The 17,241-nt window shown below is 35.0% G+C and overlaps 1 protein-coding gene across 1 annotated transcript in view; it reads right to left on the bottom strand.

Annotated features, from left to right (window-relative positions):
* Positions 1–8,212: 8,212 nt before the first annotated feature.
* The window catches only part of LOC107439119 (glucose dehydrogenase [FAD, quinone]-like), a 38,267-nt gene continuing 29,238 nt past the window's right edge, over positions 8,213–17,241 (bottom strand). The window contains exons 11-13 of the mRNA XM_016051609.3: positions 13,871–14,048; positions 10,599–10,821; positions 8,213–8,461 (exon numbers count right to left, since the gene is read on the bottom strand). Of these exons, the coding sequence (XP_015907095.2) occupies positions 8,320–8,461; positions 10,599–10,821; positions 13,871–14,048 (543 nt within the window). The 3' untranslated portion in view covers positions 8,213–8,319. The remainder of the gene's footprint in view (positions 8,462–10,598; positions 10,822–13,870; positions 14,049–17,241) is intronic.

Below are 17,241 nucleotides of genomic sequence, written 5' to 3'. Positions count from 1 at the left end.
CTCGTTAAACTGTGCTACCGTAAAGTGCTCGACTTCGCGTGCAGGTCGTTGGGCTACCGAAACGGGGGTGCCATCCCCTCCGCAGAGGATCAAAATTGTGATGGCATGTCTTCGGATCATCCTCAGGGATGTTTCCCAGACCGTCGCCAATAGCCCATTGTGCAGCTCTAGTGCGACGTAAATGAACTACTACTACTACTACTACTACTACTACTACTCTCAAACACTTTTAAAAAATTCTCTTTGCACAATCTGAAGAGCTAATCCTTTCTCCTTGCGGAGCACTCTTATTGCATGTGGTTGCGCGTCGGTTAATAAGCTTTGCGGGTGCGTGAGCTGATTATGTAGTTTCAAAACATTTGCATATGCGATATACTTGCATACTCATTAGATACGATATTTTCGGATACAAAGGAGAATTATTCTAGTATTATATATTATGTTTATCTCGGCATATTGGCGTGAGGTGCCATTGACCAATTGATCGAGTCTTTCGATCTTAGAAAGCTACAAAATTTTAAATAAACTGGAAAATAGAGTAAATGTGAGAATCAGGGAAAAAAATTTATTCTAGTTACCTTGGTAAATATGATGATCGCTAATGTATCTTAGGTTATGCTATGGATGGTGTTTTCTACACTAGAGTGCATTGCAAGCTCTTTATCGACTATACTTCGGTGTTACTGTCTCCTTTCCTGTGTGTGTATTTTAAAGCCATTTGGCTCAACAACGTGATCATTGTGTTTTGAGACATCTTGTGTACGTATATTTGGTTACTTGTCTTTAAAAAAGTATCGCTGTAAGAATCGTCATTTGAAGACCTGACATTTCAAGACGTAAGAATCGTTATTTAAAGAAAAGAATCTTTATATAACACTTCTTACCTTGTCAACAATATACCAACTTGAAAATTTAAACCTAAATGATAATTTGTAAAATAAATCTAATCTCGCTATTCGAATAATATTCTAACTCTAACGTATGGTGGTGCTCGGCTTGCAATAAGAATAAACAGTAATACTAAAAAGAGTCCAAATCGGGACTGTCGAAAAAGTGAGTCCTTTCGAAATCTAGCAACCGTGTAATCTTTTCTAACGATGCATCATGATGCATCTATAAATAACTAAAACAAATTTTCACTTCAATATTACCAGAATTATTTAATATCATTAATAACTTATGAAATACAGCAGAGTTGAGCCCAGAAATTATTTATTTTATTTAAAAAAAATTATCTATTTGAAAATATCGCCTTGATCGTAGAATAAGCTGTATACTTTCTGCATGGATTTTAATGGAATTAGCACACATTATATTGCACATAATAATGAGTAAAATAAAATAAAAAGTATTACCTAGACAATTATGGTGTTAAAATTAGCTCGAACGCTTTCTATAATGCTGTTGTTATAATACTTTTAATTATGCGGTCTACCAGTTCCAGATCGATAAGATTCAAGTCCGTAGATTGAGTTGGCCACTCCATGCGCTGAATTGCTTGCTGCTGAAAATAATCATGATGAGGTGAGCCCTGTGCAGCATTGCGTAATCGTCCTGTCAATTGCGAAATCATCCTCTATTGCACTAGAATAACTGAAAGCATAAACATCAAGGATGTCCTCTCAGCGTGGCATCGTGAGCATTCATGGTGCCTCGTGACAAGACATGCAGGTTGCTATTCGTCCACCCAAACTAGTACCACCCCACACTCTTTGTATACATCTCTTTCACAGATATTTGATGTAAGATATCGGGTTCCAAGTCAGCTCTAAATCAAACAAAGCCTACAATCACGTTGGAGCCTAAACTTGGACTCATCCATTTCTCAGCAGTCCCATGAGCATGTTACTGCGTCCACCTCAAGCGTTCCCTTCTATGGCGTGACGAGAGTGGCACTCAAATTTCTGAACGCCTAGTGAATAAACCACGTTCGTGAGGCCTTTTACGCGTAATAGACGTTGACGATAATCTTCTGGTGGCTGCACTAAGAGAGGATCTGATCTGACTTGGAGTTGCGGTTCTATACCTTCGTGTATATAACAATACATATCGGTCACCAGTGCTTGTCATAGCATTTGGCTGCTCTTGGTTGAACCTTGGCGTTTTTGGCTGATGCCGAACTTGTAGTTAGTAATTGTTGCCTAAACTCAATGGACCATAGAAGGACGCACATTTGGCCATTTGGCCTCTTCTATCTGACTCTTCTAATAGATCTCCATCACTGATTTGTAGACAAATAATGTCTGCTGGATGTAATTATTACAAATTCGCTATCTCAAATATTTAATTTCAGTAAAACCGCAAAATTCGTACTCTTGCAATCAAGTATACAATTTTATACTCATTGCAGAAGAAATCATTCCATTACAGCACCACAAATTTATAAATTACTTAGCCACTCTTATTACTCAATTTAAATTTAATTCAGATTCACTTATATTCTGGAAAGTTATCGCTATTTTTTAAAATTTTTCTTAATTTAAGTCAACTATAGTTAGTTTAATATCTCGTGAAAGTATGTACAGTCCGCAAAAAAAAAAACGAATCACCCTGAATAACTTTCGTTCTAATGATCGGATTTTCACGAACTAAGTGTCAATCTTAATGGTTCCTGGGGGTGACCTCAAATATGCTAATTAATTAGTNTTCTTAATTTAAGTCAACTAATGTAGTTAGTTTAATATTTCGTGAAAGTATGTACGCATGGAGAAAAAAAGTGGTGTTTTTTTATATTTGTTACAAAAAATATCACTTTGTTGATGACAAAGAATATTGTTCTTTTAATTAAGCACAGTTCCACTTCAACCACCTTACTTTGTTTTTATTTGAAAACATTAAGAAAAACATCATGCGGAATACCAGAAAGAATGAGAACTAAAGGTAATGAGATAGTAAAAACAAGGCTCCGAGTAGAACACCGAAGTCAAGCCTCACTGGCTGCGGTCCGTAAGAGGTTGGATAACCATCTTGATCAGCCTGCGTAGAGACCGAGAGTGTGCGGTATAAATCCTTTTTAAATTTTTTTACTCTATATTGCTCAATTTCACGAGCAGTCATGTTCGGCCTGCCAAAGCTGGAGAGCCATCCCCTCTGCAGAGGGCCAAAATTGTGATATCATGTGTGTAGACCATCTTCAAGGATGTTTTCCAGACCAACATTCAGTACACCACCCACTCGTTTCGTCTTCGCGTACCACGGCTCAAGTCGGGGTTCGAACATCCGTGGTAAGCTGAGTATATGATTGAAGTACACATTTTCTACGATTCTTTCACCGGGGTTTAATATTCTCTCATATGTAATATTACCTGCTGTTTCAGAGCAAGAAAAGTTTACGAGCGTTAGGGAGGCTAGGGAGCATGATGAGGAACCCAGATGATTACAACCTCTAATTATCCTCCAATCCAAACTCTGATAGTATAATGAACGCGTGTCTTCCAATCCTCATATAGGATGAACCAAACCATCACTAGAAGCCCATTAGTGTAACTCCATTGTGATGTTTGCAACCAAACCACTTAATGCTATTGGTTCATTTTGATCTGAAAGCGAGGATATCGAAAATGTGAGGTATGGGTCCACTTTACACCCTTTTAGTATATAATGCTGGGTTTGGCATGCAGGTCATCAGGCTAACAAAGCAGGGGAGTCGTACCCTCCACAGAAGATCAAATTGTGATGACATGTTTTCGGATCATTCTCAGAGATGTTACCCAGACAGTTGCCAATATCTCACTCTGCAGATCAAATGTGACGTAAATATAATACTACTACAACTGCTATTATTCTTTAAAAAAAAGTCCGGTTGTTTTCAGGTGAATTTGTTTATTCTTGGGTTCATATCACTGTACATGTCATGCAGAATGTAAATATCTCATAGAGGAGCACTTTTTCATTGCTGTGGCAAAACCATTAGTAGCTGCATTTCATAAGTCAGATCAGCATAAATAGATTTGTTAGACAATTTGATTGACTCAATGTAGCTGTATTCATTTAACGCCAGCAATGATAAAGGGCCAGTCGTAGTGCATGCAAGCGGATCACATACCCGGGGGTGCTGCCTAAGCATAGATATGCGATCATTTTTGGCCGACAAATCAGTACCGGAGTTCAAAGCAGACAAAGGGGAAGGTATTCGACAGGTATAGTTTGTCAAAGCTAAGAACTCCTCCCGCCACGAAGTCTGAGGCCGCCTGGTGCTATGGAAACATCAATGGCTCAATTTAGGGAGGGTGGCTTCACTCTAGGACTAACACAATAGACCGAAGAGAGAGATTCCCTTTCTCTCGCCAACCCGAGCCGAAACCACTCCAAAACATTGACCCCGCACCCCTACATGAAATAGTCATACCTCGTTACCACAGTTAGCGCCACAGGTCCAGACGAATGTCTGGGTGAATTCTTATTTAGAACAAACTATGGACTTATTATATCCTTAACTCTAGGGATGATTTTTATTTTATTTTGTATCCGTCTTTGAACAGCCGATCCAATTTTGGGTTTACAACTACTAGTGTTCAACTTCGTACCCTTGTAATTTTGAACCAATCCAGAAGACAAGGAGACTTCTGGATCAGTACATCCAGGGGTATTGATTTGTTTTGGGAACATGGAGGACTTTGCGACTCGGCAGATTAAACCTGCATCGGTCACCATTTGCGTTCTACGGCCGACGGGGGTCGAACCCACGAACTCTTGGACATGGACCCAGTGCCCTACCAACCAGGCTATCCCGGCTCTTCTATGGATGGTTGACCGTGTAAAGCTACGCACAGATGCCGCTAGGGTTTACAACTCATTGTAAGACTTCCAAATGACTACTTCCGGCTGATTTTTCGCCTAAACTTGAAAAAATGCACCATCCAATATTATTATACTTGTAGTGTTTACAATATAAATCGTTCCTTCAATCTAACTTCAAACGAAACAACCAACAGATGAATTTGGAAAACTCCGCAAACTTGCTATAATGCTACCCAAAAAATAACCAACGGTGCTATTTTACACAAATATAGCCAAATAAAGTATAACACTCAAAACATGACTACTGTTCTACCGTAAAGTGCTCGACTGCGCGTGCAGGTTGTTGGGCTCCAAAGCGGGAGTGCCATCCCCTCTACAGAGGATCAAAATTGTGATGGCATGTCTTCGGATCATCCTCTGGGATGTTTCCCAGACAGTTGCCAATAGCCCATTGTGCAGCTCTAGTTTGACGTAAATGAATTACAAAACATAACTAACCTTACACTTTATTTATGCTGTGATATTAATTTTGTTAAACTTGTTTGAGGCTCATAATCTGTTAGAATTTATAAATTAATGAAAACACTATCAATGGTAAAATTACGTGTAAATTTTATACACAAATCCCGGTAACAAAACTTCTTAGAATATCAAGCTTGTTGTTGTTGTTAATTTACGCTGCACTAGAGCTGCACAATGGGCTATTGGCGACGGTCTGGGAAACATCCCGGTGGTTGATCCGAAGACATGCCATCACAATTTTGATCCTCTGCGGAGGGGATGGCACCCTCACTTCGGTAGCTCGACGACCTATTTAATCTTTAAGAACTTTTGTTGAAATTAATTAGAAAAGTAACTGTACAAATGTCCTTTGAAGGAAGAAACGAAATTGCACTACCTAAGTACAGAGATAAAAAAGANGACTTCGGTGATCTGCTGGGAACCGTGTCTTAACAATCAGTCCACTGCGGGACCAAGCTTGTTCACACATCGCCTCGTAAGCATAACGTAAGCAGAAGTATACACCGGAAGTTTACTAATTTCTTTCGGTTTTAGGAAACTTGTTATTGTTTACATTCAGATCTGTGCTCAGAAGTCGATAAAGAATTTAAGCGCTTCCAATGAAGCATGAAGACACTTACTGAAAAAGCAAAATTAAAAGCAAAATTAATTACGAACATTTTGGTCAATATTAAAGGTGAACCATTCAGAATGCTATGTCTAAATACATCACTTTCATGCTACGTTCATTTATTTTTTTTACAACAATGGGTTCCAAATGGTTTTAAATTTTTATTGTTAAATTTCCGTTACTTTAGAACTTTTTGTATGAAATGATGCCATAAATTTTTAGAAACAATATTGATGATTTTTATTCTATCACTATCCCTTTTATTATTAAAATGAAAATATTTTCGTATTATTGCTTTCAGAATCTATTTTTCAAAGAAAATGGTCCGAATATTTCGTAATTCATATTTAAGAAAAATGTAGGAAATAAAACATAAAAATGTTTTTATTATTTTTTTTATTGACCATTGTTCCCAATGATTTAGGTAAAATCCATTTCTTCACAAAATGCAAATTGTGTTGATGTTTTTCATNAAATGAAAATATTTTCGTATTATTGCTTTCAGAATCTATTTTTCAAAGAAAATGGTCCGAATATTTCGTAATTCATATTTAAGAAAAATGTAGGAAATAAAACATAAAAATGTTTTTATTATTTTTTTTTATTGACCATTGTTCCCAATGATTTAGGTAAAATCCATTTCTTCACAAAATGCAAATTGTGTTGATGTTTTTCATATTTTGTGCCCACAGACTGAAGGAGAAAATCCTTGATCCGTCTTATTTTAATAAACATAAGTTTTTTCCTTTTTTTTCGAGGTAGTTGATCAGTAGATCGAAAAGCGAATGAAGGTTAAAACAAAAACATTTATATATTTTTACTGAGTTGAAGGAAGGGAATCAAGGATCAACTGAATAATCCACTGTTAAACCTTTTACACAAAAATTTTATTAAACATATTTTTTATTATTATTTTGTATTAATTTAAATCTAAATAAGTAAAAATTATAACATTTTGCATTTTAGTATTTAATGGTTATGGAATACACCGATGTCTTTTTCTGTGTTAAAGATAAAATCTTCCAAAAATGGGCATTTCCAAGTAATAATTTTTTAAAATTTGCTTTAATTTATAAAATCAATTATTAATAAATGTTTGAACTTGAATGAGCATGAGGAAAAATAGTTTTTCAAACTATCTTTTATAGATTTTATATTTTAGAACAAATATAATTTTGATAATCTCCCATATTTTTTCGTAACTATTAGACTGTTTTTTAATAATTTAAAAAGATCAAAATTAATTTTTGCCGATAATTAGACCGTCAGAAAAAGATAAATAAAAGGGACACCGGTGTCCCATCTGTGTCAAAGGGTATTAATTTTTTCAAATTTCTCTTCAATGCTCAAGCAAATGATAAGGAATTTGACAAAATTCTTTCATTTTCTCCTCATCGACAGCCATTTTTTACATGGTTGCTAAGCTACGGATATTGAAAAGAAATTTACCCTATAACATCGTAACTTATGATCCTTTTTTGAAGTGCATTTACACTGCTGCATCTTTCGCAAAAATTCCAAGTTCAAAGCAATTTATTGTTTTCTGCTTCTCATAAATCAGTATCGTAACATGTAACAACATGCTAAAAATAATGTGATTATTTTTGACGCATACCGAGTGTTAACATTTTCAGGCGTATCAAATTTTGACTGTAAATTTTAGATAGACAGCATGTTAGCCACTGTTACCGTATATGTAATTCTCAGTAAACAGATATACTACTTAACTCTATGTTCATTAAAAAATAACGGCTGTTGCAAATGGAGCATTTGCTAAAAAAAACTTTAGTAGCAAATATTTTTACATTTTTTAGTGGTAACCACTAAAAAATGTAAAAATATATAAAAATGTAAAAATTTCAGGGAATGTAAGTCACTGCGCTGGAAACGATTAATAAATGGCCGATATTTTGAAAAGTCAAAAAGTAAATAAAAAATTGAAGATATAAATATGTGATTTATTGCGTCCTTCTTACGAAACCAGATAATTCGTTCTGGACAAATCTCATTAATAGTTACAATGTTTATCAACAGATGGCGCTGTTGAATGTGAGAAATTCTGAAGCATTTTTTACTGTTGTGTCGTTGATAATACCAATTGAAATATTTATATGGGCTTTGATTGGTTTTTGTCCTCACAATCTGCTGCTGTTGCAAATAGAGGAAATATTGTTTTATAACTTTTCTCAGTTAGCAGCGCTATCTATAGATGAAGTAGGTAAGTAATTTATAAACTTGGTTTGAATAAAATGGTTGAATGCAAAATAAATTTCTCTTTACATAAGAAAAATATTTACCTTAAACTAAGAAACGATAACAAGGAAAATAAGAAGTCCTTAAAACAAAAACAAAAAGCATGCATTTTTATTACAAGTATTTTTCATATTCACTGATTAATATAAAACATTATTTATTTCGAGTTAGACAGAAAACACATAAGACAACATTTAATTTTTGCAGTTGACGCTTGATAATATCATATCCGACGCTTTCTCAGCAATCATGATTGTTGGAATATTGGTGTTACCAGTTGTGATTGTTGGCATAACAGATGAGTCAACCACTCGAAGATTTTTTATCCCCTTGACTCTGAAATAAAATGTGAACAAATTTTAAAAAAAACATATTGATCAAAGAGAGGAAACGTGCCTAATATACGATAGTTCCCAAATATAGGACACCCCAATGTAGTAGAAGAAGACGATGGATTCTGTCAGAAGTAATTTATAGTTTGTCTGAAGTAAGAACTCCCCTATCCATTCGTCTGGACCCAGGGCGGTGACTATGGTAACGAGGTATAACTATTTCAAGCAGGAGTGTGGGGTCATTGTTTAGGACAGGTTTTGGCTCGAGTCGGCGAGAGAAAGGGAATATTTTTCTTTGGTCTATTGTGTCAGCCCTAGAGCGAAGAGAAGCTACCCTCCCTGAAATGTGCCATTCTTGTTTCCATAGCAGCAGACGGCCTCAGACTTTGTGGCGGAGAGGGATCTTACCATAGACAAACTATAAAATGCATGTGTGAAGTTATGGGAAGACTACAATGGAAAAGCCAGAAGTCTACTATTGGTTGTGTATCACGTATTTTGTCATAACTTGAGAACTTTTTATGCGAAGCCCAAGTTTGAACTCCTTAATGTTAATTTTACATTTCGCGTATTTCGTAATATCTCGAGAACTTAAGCGAAATTTTAAGCGAACATAAAATTTGAGTGAAATCGGTCGAATAGTTCCTGAGAAATCAAACTTTTTTAAATGCTTCTCCTTTAAAATTCAATTTCTCTTGAACTAGTCGCCCAATTTCGTTCAAATTTTGAATATTGTCATTTGAAATTACGTTCTTTATAATTATGAAAAAAATTGTACAGTATACGATTCGAAAGTTATCGACATTTTATCAAATAAATTAATTTAAAAAAATTAAAATAATTATTAAATTTTTTTTTAACATGAATTGTCTATGGAAAAACTAATTTTATAATTTTGTGCAAAAATTTTTGCGAGAAGCTTAAGATTTCGTGTTATAGCTAAATACGCAATAAGTAACTCCCTAACTTTTGACTGCTCTTCTGTATAAACTATTGGGATCCTATATTTCTGATTGCTTACCCCTCAAAATTTGAGGGTCGAGAATCCATCGGAGAAAAAAAAAATGCATGTTTATTCAGAGAAAGTATGTTTTTGACTTTTGAGTCGGATTTCGTTACTTTAAATATAGTCTGCTCTAATTAATCAGTATATTAAAAGTTGTGCCTTTGAATCACAAACATTGAATCTTGGTACGTAATTATCCAACCAATCAAAAGTTATTCAAGGCGTTTCTTTTTTGCGTACTGTATATAAATCTTCATCTGTAGTAAAAAATTACAAATTTCGAAAGGGATTTTGTTGAATAGTTGTCAAGAAATAAAAATTTAAACATACGACTTGTTTGAGATGGCGAAATGCGCAAAAAATGAAATAAATTAAAATCAATGGGCAGTAATTTTTTGCGACTTTCTTTCTTGCCTAATCTATTGCGATAATATTTTCCAAATTGGCGTGCTAGTCACCAAATCCTAAAGCTACGATAAAACAGTTATTTTTCATCATATTTGAATGCAATTTTCGACATTAATTACTAGAAAACGTCACGTTAAGATGATTGGTTAAATGAAGATACCACTTCAAAAGCTCACCAGAAGGAGTTTTTGTAATAGGAAAACACTCCAAGCAGCGTATAATGACATTTCTAGCCAGGGGATGCTGTGCTGGATAATGAGCCGGTTTTACGAAGACTTATGATTAAGGCTAATGATGAACCCTACTTTCTAAGTATGTATTAGAAAACAGAATAAAAATTTAGCGAGACAAATATAAAGCACTTGCTTCCCAATGAGGTGCCCGGATTTAAATCCCAGCAATGGCTAGTAGAAGCGAATTTCACACCAGTGCTGACGCAAAATATTCTCAATGGGGATCACGGGTTAGAGAGTCCCGTTACCGAACTGTGGTGAATTTTCATGGTTTTTTCTCTCCACGTACCGCAAATGTGGGTTAGTTTCACCAAGAAGCGTCCACGAAAGCAAATTTCTCAAAATACTTGATTCAGGAGTTACAGTATCTTCTGGATTGGGTTCAAAATTACAAGGCTACGGAGTTGAACATTAGTAGTCGTAAACTCAAAATTGCGTCGGCTGTTAAACGATGGTTATAAAATAAAATATGAGATCATGTGTTTTAGATTTACCTTAACTCTGGATCCACTACACTCATGTTATCTCTGGGATCACCCATCTTTGCAGTTCCAGCATAATGGTAGTAAGTAATAGGTACTGTAATCACTTGACACCTGTAATACTCATCTTCATTGCCAGCGTATTCTTCACATCCGGGATAGAGAGTATCAAACCTCTTAGTGCCGATTTCTTTCATTGGACGCGTGTCTGCAAATCTCCTGCAGTCTTTTAGTGCTAAAAATCAGCCGAAAAGTGAAGAAAAAAAAGTTTAAATATTTGAGTTACTTATAAAAGTAGAGAGGTGTGGCATTTTCATGTAGCATCACACACATTCATATCCGTATGTTTTGCACAAGCCCAGTAATGAATTGTTCGGTAGTAATTGACCTGGCCAGAGCTTACATGCGTGAATGTGCGGCTTGCGAAAATGCTATATTCCGCTGCAATAAGTTAAGAAAAGATATGCGGTATAGGATTTAAGTAATCATCCGCAACTGCATATAGTTCCGTTTTATTTCGTTATCAAATTATACAAATATGCTTTCAAAAACAATCTAAAAACTTTAAAAAGTTAAGCAGTTCAGACAGAATTTTAATACGTGCTATCTTTTACAAAATATACATCATCGAATTATTAATAAAAAGTTTATAATTTCGTAGTCATACTGGAATCCTAGACATGGCGACATATTTCGATAAATAAGGAGAACAATGGATTTGATTGGGCAGCTAAAAATGGCGCGTCTTATGCTGACATGCCCTTAGCAAATCACGTGCGTGATAAATAATTTTAACTTTATTTCAATGTAGAAGAAAGTCGTCTGCAAGAAACGATATTTATTATTCTTTCATCAGTTTCTTTAAATGAGAGTTGGCGATGTTGATATTCGTTCTTACTGGGAGCCTGGCATTCATTTGGAGTACACTTATATATGCAAACAGGGTCTCGCCATAGGGATATTGGTTTTTTCTTTTTAGTGCAGACCAAGTTAAAGAATTTGAAGTACTATTAGGAACAAAGTTGTAAAGTGTGCCAAGCGCCATTTGATTTATTTATTCCTCTAAACTAAAGTAATTGATCCCATTAGCTATCATTAATTAAAAGAAAAGTTTAAAGAAGGATTTTGGATGCAGAGAGCATCGATGGTGCGTGAAAGTTTAGATACTGTAATGAGATGTACAGGGTGTTTAGAGAGGCAGACATTATCAACAATATTAAAGTTCATGGAATTTGCTGGACACATCTGCAGCATAAAACCATTCTCTTTACCGTCCTGAGTCTTCAATTTCGAAGTAATTGGTACCAGGAATGTAGTGGATTGCTTGTGTTCAAATTTACGATACATATTGATTTGCTGCGCAAAAACAATATTGCTTAAAATTAAGGTATTTAGATAAAGGTACGGGGAATACGATAATATCAAAAGACAATTAACATTCAATAACTAGTCTGAGAATGGTAAACCGATTGTAAAGAAATACTATATAGACTGCTTTGGAACCTGCAGAAATACTAAACTGAGTTGAAATCTGGCAAACTGAAAAGATAATTTTTAATTATGAACTAAACTGAACTTCTTTTTTTTCCTTCGAAATTCCAATTTGTTCGAAAGTTATTGTAATTTAAGTGCTTTTTCGCAATTTTTTCTAACGCGTTTGCTACGCGTCGTATAAAAATATAGCTTTAGTAGTGTAATTTAGTACAATTTAAGTTGATAAGGCAAAGAAAGGAGAAAAAGTTCAGCTCTCAGAATACGCAACTAACGAGGGGAACTGCTTGGTTCGGTATGCTATGCCAGAAAAACAACTTACAGGGTGAGCAACATACTCGGATTTAACAGAGCATCATATGAACTAACATCCAGCGCATGCGCATAAGAAGCAAAGTGACTGCCAGAAGGTATAGTTTGTCTAAACTAAGAACTCTTCCCGCCGCAAAGTCTGAGGCCGTCTGGTGTTATGGAAACAAGAATGGCGGATTTTAAGGAGGGTGGCTTCACTCTAGGACTAACACAATAGACCAGTGTTTCCCAAACTTATAACTTTTGTGTACTTCTTCTAAATTTTTCGTAACGCTGTGTACCACTGATAAAAAAAATGAATGTATTTTTTACTATAAAAAAATTGCACAACAGTAAAAAATCACAACTGGCTGTTGACACCACTAAATATTAACTGTTAACTCTGCAAAAAATAGCCAATAGAAAAATACGTAATCGTTAATTTTCATGGCTAGCTTTGTTTTTGAATGAAATTTTTTAAACTTTTCGCTTGTTGCAAGATATTACGCATAAGAACACGTACCCCCTCTAAACGGTTCCCGTACCTCTGGGGGTACGCGTACCACACTTTGGGAAACNGGAACTGCTTGGTTCGGTATGCTATGCCAGAAAAACAACTTACAGGGTGAGCAACATACTCGGATTTAACAGAGCATCATATGAACTAACATCCAGCGCATGCGCATAAGAAGCAAAGTGACTGCCAGAAGGTATAGTTTGTCTAAACTAAGAACTCTTCTCGCCGCAAAGTCTGAGGTCGTCTGGTGCTATGGAAACAAGAATGGCGCATTTTAAGGAGGGTGGCTTCACTTTAGGACTAACACAATAGACCGAAGAGATTTCTTTTTTCCTGCCGAAACCACTCCAAAACACTGACCCCGCACCCCTACTTGAAATAGTCATACCTCGTTACCATAGTCATCGCCACAGGTACAGACGAATGTCTGGAGGAGTTCTTATTTTAGATAAACTATACGTCACCTGTGAACCAGTTGTTTGGCAACTCTATTTGTATGGTTGGGTACGCTACCAGTCGCATCGCTATTTTATTTTTTCTTTCTTTGTCAAACTGTGTTAGCAGATTTAATCGATATGAATGACATTAGTGTATTCTCAAAGCCATATCATTATTAACAGTACAATACCGTTTATCAATAATGTAAATTGCTGAACAAACCAGTAATAAATAAAAAGAGAAATGTTTTCTTTTTCTCCACAACCCCAGTAGTGGTTGGGAGGAGAGGAGGGTGGACACCAGTTTCAAGAACTTCTACTGCGTGTCCGTAAATGTTGTTTTTCCTTAATACACAGGGACCACACCAAAACTTGAAAGGCTGGTTTACATTATGCCTACGGAAGCTAGCCTTCTTCCTCTATGTATATTGTTTGCGTAAGGCATTTAAACTTTTCTCCACATTTTCAGTAGAAATTATTAGGTTTGGCAATATTTTGTAGAAAAAATTAAAAATCAAATTATATGTTTTTAGATCCCCGAATCTTACCTTCAACAATGTCATGAACATCAGATGGATCTTCAAAATAATTTGGATCTATGAGAGGAGGGTCTTCTGGATCAGCTGATTTCAGAGTTATAGTCCCTCGGCTACCTGGATGCATAAGATGAACAAGACATCCAAGATAGGGAGTAAAAGTGTATTTTGAATATACTTGAGAAAACACCTAGAAACAATGATTTTATAAGATTTCAGCTATAGTCCATAGTTTAAATAGGCCTTTCACAATTGATTTTCTATTCCTTTAAAAAAAAATTCTTCGATTTGAATCTCAAATCGCTCAATATATTAAAACTACACGATTGTTTGAAATCAAGGTGATCACAAACACTCAAAATAAGAGATTCTCTGATTCCCTAAGAGTAAGAAATTTTTCACTGATTTAATCGAATTTTCCCGATTTTTAGAAACTCTGGCATAGATTTATTTTCTACTTTTCTTGTTATTCCTTATTTTTATGCGCGAAACGCATTACAAAACACTTATATTTGCTATTAAAGCTGAAAATAAATATATTTTTTTTCAAAAAAAAAAAAAAAAAAAAAAAAAAAAAAAAAAAAAGGAATATTACAAGACCAATTTTGTTGATGTAATTATTGGACTTTCAGATTTTTCAAACTGAAACAAATTCCTTTCTCTAAACTTTTAGGGGATTTCAGTTGAATTCCCTGGTATTTTTCTCACTTTTTAAGATTGTTAAACTTTTCCAGACTATTCCCTGATTTCCTTGCTTTTGGCCACTCTCAACTTACAATTCTCCAATTTGCAAAGCTGCTCGCTTTAGAAATGACACGAAATTTAGACATCGTTTTAGTTCATGTGCTCATAATTTAGTAAATCAAATGAGCTCATTCATACACATACGCTTTAGAAGGTTAATTTATTTAAGAGAATTCTGTCTTTTTTTAGACTAGAATTGTGCATCAGTGAATAGTTAACTCTCATCTGCGTAATGTCTGTCACCTACTTTTATCCGCTAAGTCATCTGCACGCGCTGTGGGAAAATCTTACGTTTTTTCAAGGAACATTTCACAGGTGCTAGAGAATCACTTATTAGCGACTTCTTACACTTTTTGCTTATCTATTTTGTATTATTTATTTACTTGTAGCCTACAGAAACCAGCTGGTGAGTTTACATCTACTCACTGTTTCGCGTCTGCCTTAGTAAAAAGCTCTAAGAAAAACTGTTAGTTAGCATGATTGTTCCTCAGACTAATCAACCCCGATAATTACGAAATATCTAAATGAATCTTTTTTTGTTTTTGTTTTTACTATCCTATAAAGCTTATCCTATCTTTATAGGATATAAAGCTAGCCTATCCTATAAAGCTAACTTATATTCTATCAAGGTGGAAACGCGTTGCTTAGATATGCAGTCATTTGGCTAGTTACCCCGATGTTAACAAAATAACGAAATTAAACCTTTTTAGTTTTTCTTCATATCAGATAAGGGCCACAATGGTTCAGTTTTGAGACTTTAATTAAGAGAAAATAAAAACGTGTTAAAGCAATGCTGTCATTATTTTTATACGTTTCACAAAGAACACGTGATTGAGACTTTAAGCTTTGTTAAAATTTGGTATTTAATGTTATTTTCAGTTGAGCTAGCTATCCCTATAACGCAAGAACATAATATCCAAATTAAATTATTTTTTAGTTTTCCTATTTATCTCGTAAGGAACAAATGGTCCAAAACTGAGGTTCCTGTCTTGAAAAATAATTTTTTTTATAACTCTATTAGTAATAAAATAAGCAGGTAGGTAGGTATAGGCACTTTATTTTCGTCGCACTATAGCTGCACAATGGGCTATTGGCGACGGTCTGGGAAGCATCCCTGAGGATGATCCGAAGACAAGCTATCGCAATTTTGATCCTCTGCAGAGAGGATGGCACCATAGCTTGGGTAGCCTGGCGACCTGCGTGCGAAGTCGAGCATTTTACGGTAAGAGGCCGATACCCTGCTCACTCGGTCCCTACGCTGACTGATCAAAGTGGTCACCTACCCGCTTTCTGACCGCAACCAGTGATTCTTGACTCCGGGGTTCTACTGGGGATCGTGTCTTTACGATCCGTCCACTGAGGGACATAAACTAAGTAATAGGAGTCCTTAGAATATATTTAACTTGAAATTTATGATACACATTAGTATTTAGACTTTAGGTGTGACATCTCCTCCCTTAGATTCAATGCATGGGGATTGAGGCAGCTCGTCGTCTTACCAAAAAAAAATAATAACATGACAACTTTTTACGGTTTTCCATTAAAAAAATAAGTATATTTTCTCCATTAATTTTGCCGTTTAGTTCAGTTTTTTTTTTAAATTTCAATTAGTTCCTAGTACTAACAAAATTAATTTAGAATCACTGAAATCAATTGTAGTTTGCCGATTTTTTGTGCTCTCTTAATTGAATCAGTATAAAATTTCTCCAATAATTCAACTTTTTAGGTCATAGCTAATTTCTTTACTTCAACTAATAACTGTTGCCAAAATAATTACAATTAGATTCAATAAATAATATAGGTGTTCTGTTTCACGTTATTCAACCATAATATAATTATCCGTATTTCCCAAATTGCGGTTACCCCTTATATTTTGGGGGTCAGAAACCCAAATCTGTTGGAGAAAAAAAAGGTATGTTTACTCAGAGAAAATAAGCTTTTTCGTCTGTTTTCGTAACTTAAATTATCGTCTGCACTTATTAATTAGCATATTTGAGGTCACCCATTAAAAGCCATTAAGACACAAAAACCATTGATCCATTGAGTGAACGTGAAGATCCGATCCTTAGATGAAATGTTATTCAGGGTGGTGCGGGGTTCTTTTTTGCGAACTGTACATACCTTCAGCAAGTCTTTTGTTTTCCTTAATTATTTTTTTAATAAAAATTAAGCAGCACTTAGGTGACATAATGCAATTTGGTTGATGTTTGCTGCAATTCCATTTGGGTTAATTGCTAAAACCCAAAATTTCATTTATATATATACTAGCTGACCCGGCAAACGTTGTTTTGCCATATGAATTATTTCCAGAATATGAAAATATATCTTATTTGTTGTAAGTGTGTGCGTAAGTGGTATATGAGTGGAAGAGGCATGGAGCGCTGTGAACGTTGACGGAATGTGAAAATAACAACACACTAAATAATAATTTTTTTTAATTTATGTTATCTTTTTTTCATAAATTATATATGCAACGAATTCTGAAAATATTAGTCAACAATATTAATCTCTTAGTGCAATGGAGTGTACAATATTTTTTGTCATTCCATATTTAGCTAACACAAATAAACTGGATGGTTTGCCCACTCGAGAGCATGCCACGTATCTGTGCGAAAAACATGGTTAAGAATATTTTCGTT

Source organism: Parasteatoda tepidariorum, chromosome 4 (assembly GCF_043381705.1).
Source record: "Parasteatoda tepidariorum isolate YZ-2023 chromosome 4, CAS_Ptep_4.0, whole genome shotgun sequence".
In the NCBI taxonomy this organism is placed as follows: Eukaryota; Metazoa; Arthropoda; class Arachnida; order Araneae; family Theridiidae; genus Parasteatoda; species Parasteatoda tepidariorum.
This window is presented reverse-complemented; position numbering and strand designations above follow the sequence as displayed.